The sequence below is a fragment of the Oncorhynchus gorbuscha genome, linkage group LG08, assembly GCF_021184085.1.
Source record: "Oncorhynchus gorbuscha isolate QuinsamMale2020 ecotype Even-year linkage group LG08, OgorEven_v1.0, whole genome shotgun sequence".
Taxonomy (NCBI): Eukaryota; Metazoa; Chordata; class Actinopteri; order Salmoniformes; family Salmonidae; genus Oncorhynchus; species Oncorhynchus gorbuscha.
The window spans coordinates 64,059,366-64,082,145 of NC_060180.1; the positions used below are offsets into that span (position 1 = coordinate 64,059,366).

Sequence of the window (22,780 nt, forward strand, 5' to 3'; positions counted from 1 at the left end):
GCAAGGAGCGAGCGCACCCCCTGTTGGTGAGAGAATGCCAGTGCACAGTAAAAAGGTAGAGCAGCATTGTCACATCCAGTTGTGACATTGCTGGATATGGCACGTTGCCCCATATCGCCATCACCAAAACATTTTTAAACAATCTCAGGGACCTGTCAGTTCTTTCATCCAAAGCTCCGTTCATTTTAGGGTGGTAGCTGATAGGCTACATCTACCCAGCTTCTCCCCTCAGCCAAACAGTGACAGCCTGCTATTGCATCCACTTACGCAACGGACAGCTTCAGTCAGCCAGGGTGAAATGAAAACACGCATTTTTGTATTTCCATGTTTGTCTAATCCGTCTGATTTCTGAAGGGATTAACGGACCAATCATGAATATTGAGAGACCGCCTGTTCGCTCACTGGGAGCAGATCACCGTCCGCTCGTGGACTCACTCCGTCTGAAGCTGGGCTGGCTGCCGTCAAACCATAACAGTACAGAATAAAACGGAGAACAACAACACAGGAGAAAGTTACTTTACTTTTTATGACAAATGTTTCCGACAGCTAGTCAGTCGGGTCAGAGGATGCGCTCAAGCTAGCCGATAAAAACTCCACTCTATGGTGAAAGGAAGTTCCTGATACTGGATTTTAGTCCACTAAACTCAAGTTTGTGCCACAGAGTCCAGGTTTAGCTGTGGGTCGTTGTGCCTGGTCAATTTAAGTCGTCACGGAAGGTGAGTTTCTTCATCTGTGGTGAATTGCATCTAAATAAGATTTCACCAAGATCTTTCCAGGTAAATGATTGACCTTGTCATGATGTTTTTTTGTCCTGTTATTGATACCATGTATTTTCTGTCACTTTTAAATTAATTTTTGATAGTGTGTTATTATCCTGTTTGGTTCAATTGAAATGTCAGGGGAATTCTTTCAAAGTCAAATAGGTAATTCATCCATGTGTGATGATAGCCTATTACTAAGTTGGGTGCTTAGTAATAGATAATTATTGTCCTTTTACTTAATTTTATTAACACGTAAAAGAACTGGACAAATCCAGTGCCAATCCATCATTCTGAAACTGATTATAAAGAAAACAATTTCGGGTAGGCTTATTAGAATAAATTTACATGTAGGCAAATCCCTATTTTATTTTCTATAACCTCTTCATCAAATGTCTTTGATGACAACAACAGTTTTATATTGTCAGTACATGCCAACCACACACAGACTGTTAACCACATTGAATAGTGGTCTTTTGACATGTACTGATGGCCTATTTCCATTCCAAAGGATTATCCTACGCAGTAATCATTGGATAAAGAGTACAAAGTGAATTGAATCCACTACTTTAGGTATCCTAGGCCTAGTGAGACTATTTTACCAGAGGCAACAAACAATGATCCCTTTTCCTCATTAGGTTCCAATCAGACTTTTCCTCTTTGCCTTGCCAGCCAATGGAGGAGGAAGAGGTCCATATCACACAAACATTGGCTCCTGCCAGCTCTCCGCCTCGGTCAAGAGCCTCTGATGACTGGGGCCTCATCCTGAGTCTTGTCCCCAAGCCCAGCACACTCTCTCCCTCCTCTCCCTCGCTTTCCCTTCCCCCCCTCCCTCCTCCAGGCTCTGCCGTCTATTCCCTGCAGTCCAAGGTGAATAATCTCTCACAGAGAACCGGAGGAAAAGAGAGAAAGAGGGAGAGGGTGAGGGAGGAAAACATGGCCTCAGAGCTCCAGATAGAGGGACCTGTCTCATTCCAAGCCCTGCCCAAGCAGAAGGGCCGCAGCAGAGGGGAGGTGCCACCGCCTGTGCCCTTCCGGCACTTTTACCAGAGGAGGAGGTCCAGCAGTAGTGAAGACGAGGTAGAGGAAGAGGTGGTGGCCAGGGTACAGCTCCACACCGACCCGACTGAACCACAGAGGGAGAAGGAGAGCTGGGGTGCCATGGGGAAGGGGGCAGAGAAGGGGGAGAGGGGAGGCCCGGCTGGGAGTGTGCCGGGGCAGCCTCGCGGATTGGGGGAGGGGGCCAGCTTGGAGAACATCCAGTCAGACGGCACCAGCGCAACCAAGGAGGACCTCCCTCCTTCTTCAAAGCCCACTCCTGCATCCTCCTCCACCTCTTCTAACTCCTTTCACAGACACTGGGCACCTCCTAAAGGATTTTGGAGGGTAGCACGCCCAGAGACTCTGGTTCTGAATAGGATGAGCACTCAGTCTACTGTGGGCACTCAGACTACAATGCCCATACTCTCGTCTTTTGTACGTCTGAAGGATGAACCCCCTGCGAATGCCACCCTCTCAGGGCCCCAGAGTAAGTCAAGACTGGCTTCTGTGGATTCTGTAGACGAGGACAGGGACGAGAGGGAAGGGTGTTGGAACATGCTGCGTTCGGACAGCCTAGACTGCTACCTGGAGAGGTGTGATAAGAAAGAAGCGAAGGAGCCTATGGATATCGTGGGGGGGCTGTGGAGGGCGGAGAGCTGGGAAAGTGTGTGCTCGCAGGAAGGGACGCTTTCGTTGGGGGATACAGTGGAGGCCAACCAGAGAGCAAGAGGGCGGTCAGTGAACAGACGAAGGAACACCAAGAGAGGAGAGGAGAAAGGCGGCGTGGACATCCCATACCTCTGTGTTGACCAGATAGACAAGAGAGATGGTATGAAGTTCCATTTTAGAAAATACATCTTGGTACACCTTGTTGTAAAACAGTCCGGGTACTTCAAGAGGTAAATTCAATCAAAAAAATATCATATTTACCATGGCTGCATTTACACAGGCAGACCAATATTTTTTTTCCCAAGTAATTGGTCTTTTGACAAATCATATCAGATCTTTTCACATCAGAATGTTTTTCAGATCTGATCTTGTTGGTCAAAAGACCAATTAGTGAGAAAAAAATCAGAATTGGGCTGCCTGTGTAAATGCAGCCAAAGTATCCCATTCTGGGCCTCTCATGGTTTAAGAACATGGTAGAACATGTGCTGTGGGACAAAGTGTCCATCAAGAGGATGGGAGGTAAACAAATCACTCTTTGGAACACAAATAATTTGCTCAATCATGATAGGGTTGGGGAGGAGGGCTTAGTTGCAAGTTTTACATGCACCTCCTTTTCAATTAAATAACAATAGTTTTGTAAGCAAACCAGGCGTAATTGATTAGTTAAATCCAGGAATTATAAAACATATCAATGTGTGCTTACAACTGTGATCATGTGTCAGATGAATTACTGTAAATTGACCTTGATATAGAGATACAGAGCTATGCATTCTATTTCTGTCAGCACCTCCCACCATCAGGAGCACTTAGAGGAGCAGATGTGCTGGTGTTGTGTAGCTATTTTTTAGCGCTGTGTGTGTGTGTGTGTGTGTGTGTGTGTGTGTGTGTGTGTGTGTGTGTGTGTGTGTGTGTGTGTGTGTGTGTGTGTGTGTGTGTGTGTGTGTGTGTGTGTGTGTGTGTGTGTGTGTGTGTGTGTGTGTGTGTGTGTGTGTGTGTGTGTTATGCTTTGGCTAGTTCAACCTATTCTATTCAATTTGACTGAAATTAAATTGCAAATTTGACAGCTCAATGTGCTTTTTTGAATTGAATGAAAGCTTCTAAATTGCTTGCGACACCTCATGCGCTTTCACATTGAATAGTGGTGGGGAGCAATGTAGCAGCAGCAGCCTATCAGAATAGTTGGAGGCATGGCATATTGGGGGCGAGGCTTTCAGTTTGTTCTTTTTGCCCACCCATGAGAGTGAATGTCATTCCAGTTAATGTGCTCTATAATATTTGTTATTCAAACTAAAATGTGTATTTGTCTACATTTGTAGTGATACATGCATAAGTACATCTGATACTAAAGAGCCAGATAAGGTTACTATTTTAAGGTAGACAATGCTTGATTGAGGCTACTAAATATGGGTGTCTTGTGAAAAGAATATGTTTGGAAACATTATTTAAAGTTATTGAACCAACTTCATTTCTTGATTTACAAGAATTGATTGCATCTAATCAAGTTGTTATTGTCACATGCTTCGTACACGACAGGTGTAGACTAACAGTGAAATGCTTACAGGCCCTTCCCAACAATGTAGAATACTATAAAAAATATAATAAAAATGTAATTAAAAGTAACACGAATAATAAATACACAATGAGCATGGGTACGAGGACTGAGTTGATATGCAGGGGTAGGAGGAAATTGAGGTAGATATGTACATATAGGTAGGGGTAAAGTGACTAGGTAGCAGTGTGTATGTGTTGGAGTGTCGTTGTATGTGTGTGTGTGTGAGTCCGGTGTGTGTGCATCGAGTCAAAAATAGTTAGTGCAAAAAGGCTACCGTTTGCTATGTGGTAGCAGAGAGAACAGTCTATGACTTGGGTGGCTGGAGTCTTTGACAATTTTTTGACAATTCATCCTCTGACACTGCCTGGTATATAGGTCCTGGATGGCAGGGTGTTCGACCCCAGTGATGTACTGGGCCGTTCGCACTACCCTCTGTAGAGCCTTACGGTCAGATACCGAGCAGTTGCCATACCAGGTGGTGATGATATTGTTCAGGATGCTCTCGATAGTGCAACTGTGGAACCTTTTGAGGATCTGGGGACCAATGTCAAATCTTTTCATTCTCCTGAGGGGGAAAAGGTTTTGTCGTGCCCTCTTCACGACGGTCTTGATGTGTTTGGACCATGATAGTTCGTTGGTGATGTGGACACAGAGGAACTTGAAGCTCTCGACCCGTTTCACTACAGCCCCGTCCATGTTAATGGGGACCTGTTTGGCCCGCCTTTTTGTGTAGTCCATGATCAGCTCCTTTGTCTTGCTGACATTGAGGTTTAATGTTGCTTGTCTTGCTCACATGCATGGTTCAGTGTTGCTTGCCCTCGAAGCGAGCTTAGAAGGCATTTAGCTTGTCTGGTAGGCTCGTTTCAATGGGCAGATCTCGGCTGGGTTTCCCTTTGTAATACGTGATAGTTTTAAAAGCCCTGTCACATCTGAAGATCGTCAGACCTGATAGGATTCGATCTTAGTCCTGTATTAACTCTTTGTCTGTTTGATGGTTGTAACCCAATTGAATACCTTTGGGTAATTCCACATTAAAAAGTGAACTTGGAACAAGGTGAAAACATGGGTTGAATTCACATTAAATATTTGTTTGTATTTGTTATTTATTAGGTTTAACCAAAGGGGAAAAGTAAGTTAAGTGTTGAAATAAATAGGTTGCAACTTGAAATATAAGTTAGGTAATATTCAAATAAAACAGTTGGCATTTAATCATATATTTGGTTTCAACAAATATAGTATTTTTCAATTGAGAAAGCATAACTCATTTACTTGTAACCAGTTGAAGTAAAAATACAAAAAATAAAAAAGGTTGATCCACAGTATGTTTTGTTTTACAGTGCAGTGCACTGAGTGCAAGGCATGATCAGATGATAATGTTTTAATACCTCTCTGTTCCTGCCGTTATGGCGTTTATGTAAGGCCCATGAATCTGACAGGCATTAGGAGGATCAGAGATGAACTTGGGGACAGTCCATGGGTTTGATGTGGGGCTTATGGAAACCTTTATGGTTGAGTAAAGCCCTTGGCAGTTTGTACCTGCATACATGCTTTAACAATATTTATTTGCATTACAGATGCGTGAGGGTCCATTTGCATTGCATGGAACTAGGTTTGGAAAGCTCTTTTAATGGGTAAAGGTCTGTTTTCAGTGTCTCCAGATGCATCTGCCTCCTGGAACAATGAGTGGGATTTAACCTTTCCACAACAGGAGCTGCTTGAACTTCCCGGGTAAGGAATATCACACTAGTGTCTGTCTACATAGAAAACCGTTAAGTGTCTGAGGTGAGGAACCATCTTTTTTAGGGATAGTTTTTGCCCCCTAAATATTCTTTAAATGTAAAGCAGTCAATTATCCTGTCCAATTTGTTTTGCAAATTGAAACATACGCTATGTAAAGATGCTAATATAGCATATAACATCAGATCACACCTCTCCCATGAAACTGGAAGTAGAGGTTAGGTAGCCTAGTGGTTGGAGAGGCGGGCCATCAACCAGAGGGTTGCCATTTCAAATCCGGCATACGGCTCCTTACTCGAAAAATCTGTCAGAAAGTGAGCTGGCAACAAATCAAATCCAAGATGCCATTGCCTGCCATTGTGCCCTTGAACAAGGCACTTAACCCCCTACAACAACAGCTCCCCCGGGCTTCCAGTGTGACAGTCCCCCCGCACCTATCCAAAACCTGTATATATACAGTTGAAGTCGGAAGTTTACATACACCTTAGCGTAATACATTTAAACTCAGTTTTTCACAATACCTGCCCACAAATCTTCTATGGGATTGAGGTCAGTGCTTTGTGATGGCCACTCCAATACCTTGACTTTGTTGTCCTTAAGCCATTTTGCCACAACTTTGGAAGTATACTTGGGGTCATTGTACATTTGGAAGACCAATTTGTGACCAAGCTTTAACTGACTGACTGATGTCTTGAGATGTTTCTTCAATATATCCACATCATTTTCTTTCCTCATGATACCATCTATTTTATGAAGTACACCAGTCTCTCCTGCAGCAAAGCACCCCCACAACATGATGCTGCCACCCCCGTGCTTCATGGTTGGGATGGTGTGCTTCATGGTTGGGATGGTGTTCTTCGGCTTGCAAGCCTCCCCCTTTTTCCTCCAAACATAATGATGGTCATTATGGCCAAACAGTTATTTTTTGTTTCATCAGACCAGAGGACATTTCTCCAAAAACGACCATCTTTGTTCCCCATGTGCAGTTGGAAACCGTAGTCTGGCTTTTTTATGGCGGATTTGGAGTAGTGGCTTCTTCCTTGCTGAGCGGCCTTTCAGGTTATGTCAATATAGGACTCGTTTTACTGTAGATAGAGATATTTTTGTACCTGTTTCCTCCAGCATCATCACAAGGTCCTTTGCTGTTGTTCTGGGATTGATTGGCACTTTTTGCACCAAGGTATGTTCATCTCTAGGAGACAGTATGTTTCTCCTTCCTGAGCCGTGTGATGGCTGTGTGGTCCCATGGTGTTTATACTGGCCAGGCACGACTCCAAAACCATCATTAAGTTTGCAGACGACACAACAGTGGTAGGCCTGATCTCCGACAACGATGAGACAGGGAGGACGTCAGAGGCCTGGCCGGGTGGTGCCAGAATAACAACCTATCCCTCAACGTAACCGAGACTAAGGAGACTATTGTGGACTACAGGTAAAGGAGGACCGAGCACGCCCCCATTCTCATCGACGGGGCTGTAGTGGAGCAGGTTGAGAGATTCAAGTTCCTTGGTGTCCACATCAACAACAAACTAGAATGGTCCAAACACACCAATACAGTCGTGAAGAGGGCACGACAAAGCCTTTTCCCCCTCAGGAAACAATAAAAATTTGGCATGGGTCCTGAGATCCTAAAAGGTTCTACAGCTGCAACATCGAGTGCATCACTGCCTGGTACGGCAATTGCTCGGCCTCTGACCGCAAGGCACGACAAAGGGTAGTGCGTAAGGCCCAGTACATCACTGGGGCTAAGCTGCCTGCCATCCAGGACCTCTACACCAGGCGGTGTCAGAGGAAGGCCCTAAAATTGTCAAAGACCCCAGCCACCCCAGTCATAGACTGTCCTCTCTACTACCGCATGGCAAGCGGTACCGGAGTGCCAAGTCTAGGACAAAAAGGCTTCTCAACAGTTTTTACCCCAAAGCCATAAGACTCCAGAACAGGCAATCAAATGGCTACCCAGACTATTTGCATTGTGAGCCCTCCCCCCCCTTTTTACGCTGCTGCTACTCACTGTTTATCATATACATAGTCACTATAACTATACACTTATGTACATACTACCTCAATTGGGCCGACCAACCACTGCTCCCGCACATTGGTTAACCGGGCTATCTGCATTGTGTCCCACCCACCACCCGCCAACCCCTCTTTTACGCTACTGCTACTCTCTGTTCAGCACATATGCATAGTCACTTTAACCATATCTACATGTACATACTACTTCAATCAGCGTGACTAACCAGTGTCTGTATGTAGCCTCGCTACTTTTATAGCCTCGCTACTCTATATAGACCTGTCTTTTTACTGTTGTTTTTATTTCTTTACCTAACTACCTATTGCTCACCTAATACCTTTTTTGCACTATTGGTTAGTGCCTGTAAGTAAGCATTTCACTGTAAGATCTACACCTGTTGTATTCGGCGCACGTGACAAATAAACTTTGATTTGATACTTGTGGAGGTCATCAATTTTTTTGTGGAGGTCTTGGCTGATTTCTTTTGATTTTCCCAATATGTCAGGCAAAGATGCATTGCGTTCGAAGGTAGGCCTTGAAATACATTCACAGGTATACCTCCAATTGACTCAAATTATGTCAATTAGCCTATCAGAAGCTTCTAAAGCCATGACATAATTTTCTGGAATTTTCCAAGTTGTTTAAAGACACAGTCAATTTAGTGTGTGTAAACTTCTGACCCACTGGAATTGTGATATAGTGAATTATGTGAAATAATCTGTCTGTAAACAATTGTTGGAAAAATGTGTTCTGTCAGGCACAAAGTAGATGTCCTAACCGACTTGCCAAGACTATAGTTTGTTCACAAATAAATTGTGGAATGGTTGAAAACAAGTTTTAATGACTCCAACCTAAGTGTATGTAAACTTCCGACTTCAACTGTAAATATGTTTGTCTTTTGGAGGAGTTGGGTTAAAAGTGGAAGTCAAATTTCAATTGGACCTTGTGTGCAATTGACCAATAAAGTGAAGTTCTTTATAAATAATAAATACGAGCGTTACAAAACTAAGCTGGATGCGTATCCATTCTCCGTACATACAGGAATGGATGAGTGTGTTGCCGACAGGGATCATCCACAGGCGTATCATACTATTTTGGCTACTAAAGCACATAGAACATAGGATCAACTGGAAGACAGGGGATGAAGTACTGTACGGAGGCTAAACTCGCCACCACGCCCCAGTCCAATCGGCTATTACATAAGAAGGCTTAGCGTAGAAGACTGACATTCAGAGCTCCATTCTCTTTAACTCTATCCGTAGGGCATATAATGTTCTCTGGATATGTAACTGTGCAGGATCAGCTCGGTATAAATGAAGGCACCAGATGTGTGGTATATTCGCAAACCACCTGATCTCGCAAGTTTACATGGATAATCGCTTACAAGGGAAATAGCGCAGAGGCAATTGGTCTGGTAATTATGAGGCTAGATGTGGGGTGCAGGGAAATGATTCAAGACAAAATAGATTTCAAATGATTTCAGGGCTACACAAAATGTGGACTTTGAAAAAATCTGTAGACCTGAAAAATGATTAGGAACCTCGTTAATCACATCAGCAATATGCTAAGAGACGTTTAATTCAGCAAGCCATGGATAGTACAGCAATATTGGACTACTGTCTGGTTGCCCTCAACCCCCCATCCCCCCCCCCTCCAGTCATTTCAATCGTTTGGGTTCGGATCCCAATGCTACCACCAATTGTGTACGGCAAGGATTTAGTAAAGGGTAGGACAACTTCTTTCTTCAATGGTGAAGGATCAATATCATAGAGGTAGATAGAGGGCGCACTTGACCCAAAGCCTGCTTTAGCATGGGCAGCACCCAGCAAGGGCAGCACCATTGAGGGCTTTCACCATTTTGAAGTAGTCAACTGGGTGGGACTTGCTATGGGTTAACAAAGAATCACAGAATTCCATCTAGGTCAGCAGCTTTATACCTGTTCAGACAATACACACTCCACCACAGTAGGTGGTGGTATGCACCTTTTTAGTTTATTTATGAACTGCTAATACACTCATAGAAGTATAAGAATAACACATTGAGTATTTTAAAATGGAGATGGACAGCACCATTCCCCCAATGGTGCTGTCCATCTCCATTTTAAAATACTCACAGAAGACGTACCTTACAAAGTTAAAAGGTGTGCTATTTTTCCATATCTACAATAAATAAACAAACATGTAACCACTTCAATCGCTAGCTCAAAGACCACCCTGATCCCAAATCCTCCCAACAAACGATCCCGCAGGGTGATTACGTCCTCTCCTGTCGAGAATTGGTACGACATTTCTATCACCTTCCCTATTTCTATGTCTCCCTCTCCAATTCACCCTCCGTCTCTATGTGATTGACAGCTCACACTTCAACCCTGAGGAACTTCCTCTGAGCCCGAGACATGAGCAGGCCATGCTCCTGCTGGAGAGGGCTCGGTTAAAAGCCCGCTTCAATCACGCCAAAGGGGAACGCCCTCAAACCCGCCGCTCCCATTCTGCCCAGAGTTACAACCCGTAAGTCAGCTGTATCTGCAACCCTGTTGATCTCTATCCCCCCTATTAGTCTGTCTGTCTGTCTGTCTGTCTGTCTGTCTGTCTGTCTGTCTGTCTGTCTGTCTGTCTGTCTGTCTGTCTGTCTGTCTGTCTGTCTGTCTGTCTGTCTAAGTGTGTCTACCCCTTCCTTACATCTCTCTCTCCTTTCAGTTCTTAATTTCTCTCTCTGTCTTTTTCTTTCTGTGTGATTGAAAAAGCTGACATTATGTAACTTCCAATGACTGATCGTTTCAGAATCATAACTCTGGTTTCTGATTGGATGTTCCACAAAGATGCAGGGAGTGTTATATAGTATGACTTATGTAAGCATGTTGATGACACACCATGATGTTTCAGTTTCTGTAATGGGTATTTTGTTCCTGAAATCCCCTCTTATATCAGTGGGATGCATTCACAGCAAATGGTATTAGGAATACTGGCACTCATGAGAGAACACACACACTCAAACACACACTCAAACACACACATACACGGATTACTCATGGGCTTTCATGCATTTGTGTCAGCAGAAGCAGTACTTGTATTTGTAACTATGAAAATATGTACAGGCTGTGAGTAAGAATATGAAGTTATTATTATTATTTTATAGTGTTTAGTGTTTTCCCCTGTTCTATCCAGCAAGAGGCAGCAGTCTGGGATTGATTCAGCACTGGTCCAAAAGGCTGTGGTTGTTAAACCCAAGGAAGAGCTGACAGCCCCACCCTCATCAGGTCCACTCCTGGTCCCACAAAGCAGAGACCTCTCCCCTGGGGGGCATAATCGTCGGTATGGTAACTCACCCACAAGGGTGCGGTTTGAGGATGAATCAGAGAAGGAGGCAGAGTCTCGCTACCTGGATCGGGTGAGGGAGCGTGGGCGGGCCACGGGACAGAAATCCAAGGCCACTCTGGAAAAGAAGGCGGAGTCTAGCATAAGCATTACAGGCCTTACTCCAAGACTGGAGGATGTTGGTTTCACGAACGCTAAATCTACCCAGGTAACAGAGGTAGTGGTGGTGTTGAGGAAATGTGAGGCTTGTGGATCCATTCTTAGGGATCCTCCAGTGCCCGAACCAGAGACTCAGTCCGGCAATGCAGAGGAGAATCAAAGCAGGAAGGTCTCTCGCTATGGCCCCCCAGCCCAATCAGACGGGATCCCCCAACCAGATCAGCCCAGCAGCATCCACCCCAAAGCGGCTGGGGTCACCTTCGGTGAGGTCCTGATTCTGGGAGAGGATAAAGAGGGCGGGGCCGGGGGTGGAGTGGGGGAGAGGTCCTCCGGTTTTGGGAAGTTGAGGAGGCGCAGCAGGAAGGGAGAGAGCCGTCTAAAACGTGTCGGCTCGGGACATGGCCCCTATGGTGCCTCGTGGGCCCACCGTCGAAACTCCAACCCCAGAAACAGGGTCAACGTGTGCAGGCGAGCCGTCACCTTTGCTCTAGGCAGTCCTGTAGCTCTGGACCGCCCTCTGGTGGGAGCCTCCGGAAACAGCAGCCTCAAGGATAGTGACGCCCCCACCCCGCCACTGCCCATTAAGTCAGCTCTGAAGTCAGGCTGCAAGAGCAGGGCGAGTGGGCAGCGTGTGGGAAAGCTCCTGCCCTCGGTTCAGTATCACCTCATCAACCTGGATGAGGGGGCAGGGGGAAGCCCACAGCATGACCTCATCACCACAGAGCATCATGGGGAGGCTCCTATCTCTGCCCCCTCAGGGTCTCCCCCTAATGCTGCCTTAGTCCCTTGCATCCGACCATCGTCCCTCAGGTACTCCCCTGCAAGGATCACCCCTGACCTCCCCCCTGCAGAACTCTGGGAAACTGCTGCAGATGGAGCTGGTGAGTAGATATAATGTATTGTGTTGGAAGGAACTGTAGACTTGATGTGATGTGCTCACTGAATGCTTCTTTCAGTTACACACATAAAATGTCTTCCAGGTCTGGCGCTGAGCGGAGACGTGTGTCGAGATCTGCTGGTGGCTCTTCCAGAGTGCCGCCCTGCGCTGCGCTGCTTGGGCGTGTCCCGAGCAGAGGACCTGAGGGCAGAGTTATTGAGAGCGGAGCACCTGAAGGCAGAGGCTCAGTGGGAGGATGGCCAAGAGGGGGCTCGGTCAGTATGGATCCCACCACTAACACCAAATTCAAGTCAGACCCATATACAGTGGGGAGAACAAGTATTTGATACACTGCCGATTTTGCAGGTTTTCCAACTTACAAAGCATGTAGAGGTCTGTAATTTTTTTATCATAGGTACACTTCAACTGTGAGAGACGGAATCTAAAAGAAAATCACATTGTATGATTTTTAAGTAATTCATTTGCATTTTATTGCATGACATAAGTATTTGATCACCTACCAACCAGTAAGAATTCCGGCTCTCACAAACCTGTTAATTTTCTTTAAGAAGCCCTCCTGTTCTCCACTCATTACCTGTATTAACTGCACCTGTTTGAACTCGTTACCTGTATAAAAGACACCTGTCCACACACTCAATCAAACAGACTCCAACCTCTCCACAATGGCCAAGACCAGAGAGCTGTGTAAGGACATCAGGGCTAGAATTGTAGACCTGCACAAGGCTGGGATGGGCTACAGGACAATAGGCAAACAGCTTGGTGAGAAGGCAACAACTGTTGGCGCAATTATTAGAAAATGGAAGAAATTCAAGATGACGGTCAATCACACTCGGTCTGGGACTCCATGCAAGATCTCACCTCGTGGGGCATCAATGATCATGAGGAAAGTGAGGGTTCAGCCCAGAACTACACGGCAGGACCTGGTCAATGACCTGAAGAGAGCTGGGACCACAGTCTCAAAGAAAACCATTAGTAACACACTACGCCATCATGGATTAAAATCCTGCAGCGCATGCAAGGTAGGTCCCCCTGCTCAAGCCAGCGCATGTCCAGGCCCGTCTGAAGTTTGCCAATGACCATCTGGATGATCCAGAGGAGGAATGGGAGAAGGTCATGTGGTCTGATGAGACAAAAATAGAGATTTTTGGTCTAAACTCCACTCGCCGTGTTTGGAGGAAGAAGAAGGATGAGTACAACCCCAAGAACACCATCCCAACCGTGAAGCATGAAGGTGGAAAACATAATTCTTTGGGGATGATTTCTGCAAAGGGGACAGGACGACTGCACCGTATTGAGGGGAGGATGGATGGGGCCATGTATCGCGAGATCTTGGCCAACAACCTCCTTCCCTCAGTAAGAGCATTGAAACTGGGTCTTCCAGCATGACAACGACCCGAAACACACAGCCAGGGCATGTAAGGAGTGGCTCCGTAAGAAGCATCTCAAGGTCCTGGAGTGGCCTAGCCAGTCTCTAGACCTGAACCCAATAGAAAATCTTTGGAGGGAGCTGAAAGTCCGTATTGCCCAGCGACAGCCCCGAAACCTGAAGGATCTGGAGAAGGTCTGTATGGAGGAGTGGGCCAAAATCCCTGCTGCAGTGTGTGCAAACCTGGTCAAGAACTACAGGAAACGTATGATCTCTGTAATTGCAAACAAAGGTTTCTGTACCAAATATCAAGTTCTGCTTTTCTAATGTATCAAATACTTATGTCATGCAATAAACTGCAAATTAATTACTAAAAAATCATACATTTTTATTTTTTTGTTTTGGATTCCGTCTCTCACAGTTGAAGTGTACCTATGATAAAATTTACAGACCTCTACATGCTTTGTAAGTAGGAAGACCTGCAAAATCGGCAAGTGTATCAAATAATTGTTCTCCCCACTGTATATGTTTAATGTGGCTCTGGTTCCTTTAAATGGTGTCTTATTCTTAATCTGACAGGGAGGAAAGACTGCCTCCTCCTGGTACTGAAGCATAACTTCAAGCTCCACAGTTTGTTCTGTCAGAGGGAGCTTCAAGAACTCTCTGATGGGTGGATAAGTGCAACACTGTTAGCTACTCTGTGATAGATTGCATTAGTACATTTGGCACCATACAGTTTCTCTGTAATATATCTTGCAGGAATTGAACTGTGCGTTGTAATCCCTAGGTGACAGATTCAAGTGAACATAAACCACTGTTCACGCTTACAGCCTGCTTTTTTTTTTACATACAACTGACATGTTTTGCTCTGTCTGTATGTGTTGGTGACTTGTGTAGGAGGTCTATGGCAGAGCGAGACAGCAGACCGAAGCTATCTCTGCGACGGTTCTTCTCCTCCATCGGGCTGCACAGTGTGGGCAGGCTGGTGAAGGGAGGGCGCTCCAGCAGCATGGAACAGCTCAGCATCTCAGCACCGCGGGCCAGCTCCGCCTCACCCAGCCCCACCCACAGCCCTCACACCAACACCCGCCTGCAGAGGACCCCCTCACTACAGGCCCTGCACACAGTAAGCACCAGCTATTCAGTTCAGCTCAGTTGAGTTATATTCAATCTAGTTCATTTCAGTTCAGTTACATTTATTTATATTCAGTTCAATTCAGTTCTGTTAAATGTTTCCACTAACTTATTTGTCAAGGAACAGAAATGCATACGCCACTTTACTTTTACACCATTCTTTAACATTTTCATATTGAGATGCAATTTTCTTGGCTAACATTCAAAATACAAGAGACTCTGGCCATGCCTGAAATCTGTCTTGTCTACTACTACTGCATAATGTCTACTAATCTAACTACATACAAATTAGAATGCGTACTGTTTAGTAAAAACGAATGCAGTAAGCAATGAATACCAGCGTACTAGGCTCATCTTACTGCATCCTTTATTGCACAATTGCATTGATTCCCGCCTAGTGGTTCATTTTGGTACAGAGCCTCACCTTCTCTGATTATAAGCTGTTATCAGACACACGTGGGTCTCGAAAGACGATTCTCTTCCTCAACCATGTGCAGCAAATTCTACTAGATGAAAATCCAAAATGAGTATGACATCCTGGCATTTAAAGCATATTGAATTTTCTATTTTTGAAACCCACAAAATGCTTACTGTTTAGAAAGGAAAGTTAGGTATTCAGACACCACCTCTGTCTGTGAATGTCAGGATTCAGGAGACAACATCACCTGCATGGATGATGACCCCTGTTGCAATGTCCCTAATGAATACAAATGTCCTTCTCTGTCACCAGGTGTCCCCACTGGCCCAGCTTCGGAAAGCCTCCTCTGTGCAGAGTCTGGAGAGGAGAGTGGAGCGTTCTACCATTCTGGGAGAGGTGTCTGTGCCTAACAGCCTGGCACCCAGGTACTTCGTTTGTGTGTGCGTGTGCGTTTGTGCGTGCGTGCACGCAGAGAGAGAAGGGGAAAATAGATTTCTCATTGTGTCTAGGCTCTAAATCAACCAGCACTGCCAGTAGTACTCTGTACTTTCCCGATTGTTCAAGCAGTATTTTTTGTTGTTGTCATGGAACAGAAATGTCATTCCAATCAACAAATTTCAGGATACCATAAGGAACATATATACTAGGACCGTGAATAATGTAATCCTTATTGACACAACACTACAAATCCAGGCATCTTTCCAAAAGCACTTGAAGTGATGTCATCTAGACCGTATTTACACTAAGCAATGTTTGACTTGGCAAAATGCCTTACGTATATAAAAACAATATAGCTAGATTATTGTAAGATCCCATTTCCAATAGGAAACTGACAAACTGACACTAAATTCTCATGAAGGTAAATTACCCCCACTACATTTCACTGAAAAGTCTCTGTATACTATCTCTACAGGATGATCCAGAGAGCCCTGAGCGTGGAAGATGTGTTAGCCCCTCGGGTGGTGCGTCCCATGGGTCCAATGGGTAGGGTCGTCCAGGCCTACCCTGATGGGACCCTCTGGTTGGAGCTCACCAGACCCCCTAACGGCCCTTTTGGGTTCGTCATCTCACGGGGCAAAGGTCGACCGGTCACAGGTATATTAAAGCACTATTACTGTATAACTGGGTTCCATTAGCTGTAGCCTACATTTTAGTGTTGTGGATGTGAGGGTGTACAGTGCATTCGGAAGTATTCAGACCCCTTCCCTTTTTCCACATTTTGTTACATTACAGCCTTATTCTAAAATGAATTACATACATACTACAATGTTCCTTATCAATCTACACACAATACCCCATTTTTGTAAATGTATTAAAAAATAAATAACAGAAATACCTCATTTACATAAGTATTCAGACCCTTTGCTATGAGACTTAAAATTGAGCTCAGGTGCATCCTGTTTCCATTGATCATCATTGAGATGTTTCTACAACTTGATTGGAGTTCACCTGTGGTTAATTCAATTGATTGGACATGATTTGGAAGGGCACACACCTTTCTATTGTAAGGTCCCACAGCTGCCCGTGCATGTCAGAGCAAAAACCAAGGAAATCAAATCAAATTTATTTATATAGCCCTTCGTACATCAGCTGATATCTCAAAGTGCTGTACAGAAACCCAGCCTAAAACCCCAAACCGCAAGCAATGCGGTGGCTAGGAAAAGCGCGGTGGCTAGGAAAAACTCCCTAGAAAGGCCAAAACCTAGGAAGAAACCTAGAGAGGAACCAGGCTATGTGGGGTGGCCAGTCCTCTTCTGGCTGTGCCGGGTGGAGATTATAAGAGAACATGGCCAAGATGTTCAAATGTTCATAAATGACCATCATGGTCCAATAATAATAAGGCAGAACAGTTGAAACTGGAGCAGCAGCATGGCCAGGTGGACTGGGGACAGCACGGAGTCATCATGTCAGGTAGTCCTGAGGCATGGTCCTAGGGCTCAGGTCCTCCGAGAGAGAGAGAAAGAAAGAGAGAAGGAGATAATTAGAGAACGCACACTTAGATTCACACAGGACACCGAATAGGACAGGAGAAGTACTCCAGATATAACAAACTGACCCTAGCCCCCTGGCACATAAACTACTGCAGCATAAATACTGGAGGCTGAGACAGGAGGGGTCAGGAGACACTGTGGCCCCATCCGAGGACACCCCCGGACAGGGCCAAACAGGAAGGATATAACCCCACCCACTTTGCCAAAGCACAGCCCCCACACCACTAGAGGGATATCTTCAACCACCAACTTACCATCCTGAGACAAGGCTGAGTATAGCCCACAAAGATCTCCGCCACGGCACAACCCAAGGGGGGGGCGCCAACCCAGACAGGATGATCACATCAGTGACTCAACCCACTCAGGTGACGCACCCCTCCCAGGGACGGTATGAGAGAGCCCCAGTAAGCCAGTGACTCAGCCCCTGTAATAGGGTTAGAGGCAGAGAATCCCAGTGGAAAGAGGGGAACCGGGCCAGGCAGAGACAGCAAGGGCGGTTCGTTGCTCCAGAGCCTTTCCGTTCACCTTCCCACTCCTGGGCCAGACTACACTCAATCATATGACCCACTGAAGAGATGAGTCTTCAGTAAAGACTTAAAGGTTGAGACCGAGTTTGTGTCTCTGACATGGGTAGGCAGACCGTTCCATAAAAATGGAGCTCTATAGAAGAAAGCCCTGCCTCCAGCTGTGTGCTTAGAAATTCTAGGAACAATTAGGAGGCCTGCGTCTTGTGACCGTAGCGTACGTGTAGGTATGTACGGCAGGACCAAATCAGAGAGATAGGTAGGAGCAAGCCCATGTAATGCTTTGTAGGTTAGCAGTAAAACCTTGAAATCAGCCCTTGCTTTGACAGGAAGCCATTGTAGGGAGGCTAGCACTGGAGAAATATGATCATATTTTTTGGTTCTAGTCAGGATTCTAGCAGCCGTATTTAGCACTAACTGAAGTTTATTTAGTGCTTTATCCGGGTAGCCGGAAAGTAGAGCATTGCAGTAGTCTAACCTAGAAGTGACAAAAGCATGGATGAATTTTTCTGCATCATTTTTGGACAGAAAGTTTCTGATTTTTGCAATGTTACGTAGATGGAAAAAAGCTGTCCTTGAAATGGTCTTGATATGTTCTTCAAAAGAGAGATCAGGGTCCAGAGTAACGCCGAGGGCCTTCACAGTTTTATTTGAGACGACTGTACAACCATTAAGATTAATTGTCAGATTCAACAGAAGATCTCTTTGTTTCTTGGGACCTAGAACAAGCATCTCTGTTTTGTCCGAGTTTAAAAGTAGAAAGTTTTGCAGCCATTCACTTCCTTATGTCTGAAACACATGCTTCTAGCGAGAGCAATTTTGGGGCTTCACCATGTTTCATTGAAATGTACAGCTGTGTGTCATCCACATAGCAGTGAAAGTTAACATTATGTTTTCGAATGACATCCCCAAGAGGTCAAATATATAGTGAAAACAATAGTGGTCCTAAAACGGAACCTTGAGGAACACCGAAATGTACAGTTGATTTGTCAGAGGACAAACCATTCACAGAGACAAACTGATATCTTTCCAACAGATAAGATCTAAACCAGGCCAGAACTTGTCCGCGTAGACTAATTTGGGTTTCCAATCTCGATGGTATCAAAAGCAGCACTAAGGTCTAGGAGCACGAGGACAGATGCAGAGCCTCGGTCTGATGCCATTAAAAGGTAATTTGTACGTAGAATTGTACGTAGAGCTCCAAGACAGGATTCTGTGGAGGTACAGATCTGGGGAAGGGTACCAAAAAACATCTGCAGCATTGAAGATCCCCAAGAACACAATGGCCTCCATCGTTTTTAAATGGAAGACGTTTGGAACCAACAAGACTCTTCCTAGAGCTGGCCGCCCGGCCAAACTGAGCAATCGGGGGAGAAGGGCCTTTGTCAGGGAAGTGACCAAGAACCCGATGGTCCCTCTGACAGAGCTCCAGAGTTACTCTGTGGAGATGGGAGAAACTTCCAGAAGGACAACCATCTTTGCAGAACTCTACTCTCAGGCCTTTATGGTAGAGTGGCCAGATGGAAGCCACTCCTAAGTAAAAGGCACATGACAGCCCACTTGCAGTTTGCCAAAAGGCACATAAAGAACTCTCAGGCCATGAGAAACAAGATTCTCTGGTCTGATGAAACCAAGATTGAACTCTTTGGCCTTAAATGCCAAGCATCACATCAGAAGGAAACCTGGCACCATCCCTACGGTGAACCATGCTGGGGGCAGCATCATGCTGTGGGAATGTTTTTCAGTGGCAGGGACTGAGACACTAGTCAGGATTGAGGGAAAGGTGACCGGCGCAAAGTACTGGACTTTACTGGACTTTAATCCGATCTAACATCTCTGGGGAGACCTGAAAATAGCTGTGTTGCGATGCTCCCTATCCAACCTGAGGTTGGCGTATTGCTGCAGAATGCTGTGGTAGCCATGCTGGTTAAGTGTGCCTTGAATTCTAAATAAATCACAGACAGTGTCACCAGCAAAGCACCCCCACACCATCACACCTCCATGTTTCATGGTGGGAACCACACATACGGAGATCATCCATTCACCTACTCTGCGTCTCACAAAGACAAGGCGGTTGGAGCCAAAAATCTCTACTTTGGACTCATCAGACCAAAGGACAGATTTCTAATGTCCATTGCTCATGTTTCTTGGCCCAAGAAAGTATCTTGTGGTCGTGGTTTCTTTGCAGCATTTCAACCTTGAATGGCTGATTCACACAGTCTCCTCTGAACAGTTGATGTTGAGATGTCTGTTACTTGAACTCAGTGAAGCATTTATTTGAGCTGCAATTTCTGAGGCTGGTAACTCTAATGAACTTATCCTCTGCAGCAGAGGTAACTCTGTGTCTTCTTTTCCTGTGGCGGTCCTCATGAGAGACAGCTCCAGGTGACTACTTCATGAAGCTGGTTGAGACAATGCCAAGCGTGTGCAAAGCAGTCATCATGGCAAAGGTTGGCTACTTTGAAGAATCTCAAATATAAAATATATTTTGATTTGTTTAACACTTTTTAGGTTACTACATGATTGAGTCCATATGTGTTATTTCATAGTTTTAATGTCTTCCCTATTAATTCTACAATTTAGAAAATAGTTCAAATAAAGAAAAACTCTTGAATGTGTAGGTGTGTCCAAACTTTTGACTGGTACTGTATATTAATTAGCAAAAATGTCTAAAAACCTGTTTTTGCTTTGTCATTATCGGGCAATGTGTGTAGATTGATGAGGGGGAAAACGATTTGATCCATTTTACTTTAAGGCTGTAACATAACAATGTGTGGAAAAAGTCGATGGGTCTGAATACTTTACGAATGCACTGTATCTTCATTAAACACCTAATGGCAGGGATTTTAGGTGGGTGTTTTAGAGGGCATTTTACCCGAGTGTGTAATGACATACTATTTAATGATTTTAAATTGACATATTCTTAGTTTTGCACCATTACCTATTGTGCCCTCCCTCCCCATCTCTCTGTCTTTCTATCTCCATGTCGGCCCTTCCCCCACCCCTCTCTCTTGTCTCAGGTGTGTACGTGGAGCAGGTAGGGGATGGTACTGAGGAGGGCCTGTACTCTGGGCTCCTGGGTGTTGGGGATGAGATTCTGGAGGTGAACGGGGAGACAGTGGCTGGACTGACCCTGGATCTGGTGACACGCCTCATGACCCGTGACAGCACTGCCTCTATCCGTGTCCTGCCACACCGTCGAAACCATCGCTAAGCAATGGAATATTCCATTATCCATTTCAATGAAAAAAACACACTGGATACTGCGCCATGATGATGTCATGACGAAAACTTGAGAATGGAAATAGGCATAAAGAGATATTTTTAACTCAGGGAGAACAAAAGGAAGGACATAACACATCTCCTTTTCTATTATTAGGACAAATCTTTGAAGATTCAGGCAAATGTTTGTGAATCAGATAAAACAAAGCATAAAGAAAATGTTGCCCTGAAGATGCAAGTGAGATGATCGACAGAGCCTTCAGAAAGTATTCATACCTCTTGACTTATTCCACATGTTGTTGCTGCAGCCTAAATTCCATTGATTATATTGATTTTATTTTCTCACCCATCTACACACAATACCCCATAATGACAAAGTGAAATCATGTTTTTAGAAAATGTTCCTAATTTATTGAAATTGAAATACAGAAATATCTTATTTACGTAAGTATTCACACCCTGAGTCAATATATGTTAGAATCACCTTTGGCAATGATTACAGCTGTGAATCTTTCTGAGTAAGTCTCTAAGAGCTTTGCACACCTGCATTGTACAATATTTGCACATTATTCTTTAAAAAAATATTCAAGCTCTGTCAAGTTGGTTGCTAGACATTTTAAAATTTTGTCATAGATTTTCAAGTAGATTTAAGTCAAAACTGTAACTAGGCCACCCAGGAACATTCACTGTTGCCTTGGTAAGCAACTTGGTAAGTGTATTGTTGGCCTTGTGGTTTAGGTTATTGTCCTGCTGAAAGGGGAATTTGTCTCCCAGTGTCTGTTGGAAAGCAGACTGAACCAGGGTTTCCTCTAGGATTTTGCCTGTGCTTAGCTCTATTCCATTTATTTTTATTTAAAGAAAACTCCCTAGCCCTTGCCTATGACAAGCATACCCTTAACATGATGCAGCCACCACTATCCTAGAAAATATAAAGTGATGTGTCGTATTGGATTTGCCCCAAACATAACACTTTGTATTCCGGACATAAAGTTAATTTCTTTGCAACATTTTGGGGTAGTTTTACATTAGTGCCTTAATGCAAAAATGATGCATGTTTTGGAATATGTTTATTCTGTACAGGCTTCCTTCTTTTCACTCTCAATTAGGTTAGTATTGTAGAGTAACTACAATGTTGTTTATCCATCCTCAGTGTTCTCCTATCACAGCCATTAAACTCTGTAACTGTTTTAAAGCCACCCTTGGCCTCATGGTGAAATCCCTGAGAGGTTTCATTCCTCTCCGGCATCTGAGTAAGAAAGGTTGCCTGTTTGTAGTGGCTGGGTGTAGTGACTGGGTGTATTGACTGGGTGTATTGACACACCATCCAAAGTTTAATTAATAACTTCAACATGCTCAAAGGGATGTTCAACGTCTGCTGTTTTTTTTACCCATCTATCATTTGGTTCCCTTATTTGCAAGGAATTTGAAAACCTACTTGGAATTTGTGGTTGAATTTGTGTTTGAAATGCATTGCTCGACTGAGGGACCTAACAGATAATTGTACGTGTGTGGCACAGAGATGAGGTAGTCATTCAACAATAATGTTAAATGCTATTGCACACAGGGTGAGTCCATGCTACTTATTATGTGACTTGTGCTGTTAATTAAACACATTTTTACCCCTGAGCTTATGTAGGCTTGCCATAACAAAGGGGTTGAATACTTATTGACTCAAGACATTTCAGCTTTACATTTTTTGTGAATTTGTAAAAATGTCTACAAACATAATTCCACTTCCACATTATGGGGTATTGTGTGTAGGCCAGTGACACCAAATCTCAATTTAACCAATATTAAATGAAGGCTGTAACACAACAAAATGTGAAAAATGGGTGTAATTTCTTTCTGGGGTGTGAATTCTTTCTGAAGGCACTAAATAAAGACTGTATAATGAATATCGTGCGTTTCACAATAAATAGCCTATTGTGTCAAAGGTGAAAATGACATCTGGTTATTATGAATTGCCAGTTGCCTTAACTTGC

General features: G+C 44.4%; 1 protein-coding gene across 1 annotated transcript; it reads left to right on the plus strand.

Annotated features, from left to right (window-relative positions):
- The first annotated feature begins 1,919 nt into the window (after positions 1-1,919).
- si:ch211-13f8.1 lies at positions 1,920-21,251 on the plus strand. The gene is made up of 9 exons (XM_046357754.1): positions 1,920-2,628; positions 5,670-5,748; positions 10,127-10,279; positions 10,937-12,126; positions 12,226-12,397; positions 14,407-14,635; positions 15,374-15,486; positions 15,975-16,156; positions 20,597-21,251. The coding sequence occupies exons 1-9, from the start codon at positions 1,920-1,922 to the stop codon at positions 20,788-20,790; spliced, it is 3,021 nt and encodes a 1,006-aa protein (XP_046213710.1). The 3' UTR covers positions 20,791-21,251.
- Positions 21,252-22,780: the final 1,529 nt, after the last annotated feature.

What these genes read in the sequence shown, in the direction of transcription:
- si:ch211-13f8.1 (XM_046357754.1), top strand. Translation starts at nt 1,920, where the DNA reads ATGGGGAAGGGGGCAGAGAAGGGGGAGAGGGGAGGCCCGGCTGGGAGT. An exon ending in CCAGATAGACAAGAGAGATG is followed by an intron (nt 2,629 to 5,669) that starts GTATGAAGTTCC and finishes GTCTGTTTTCAG; the next exon opens with TGTCTCCAGATGCATCTGCC. An exon ending in GATGGCCAAGAGGGGGCTCG is followed by an intron (nt 12,398 to 14,406) that starts GTCAGTATGGAT and finishes TGACTTGTGTAG; the next exon opens with GAGGTCTATGGCAGAGCGAG.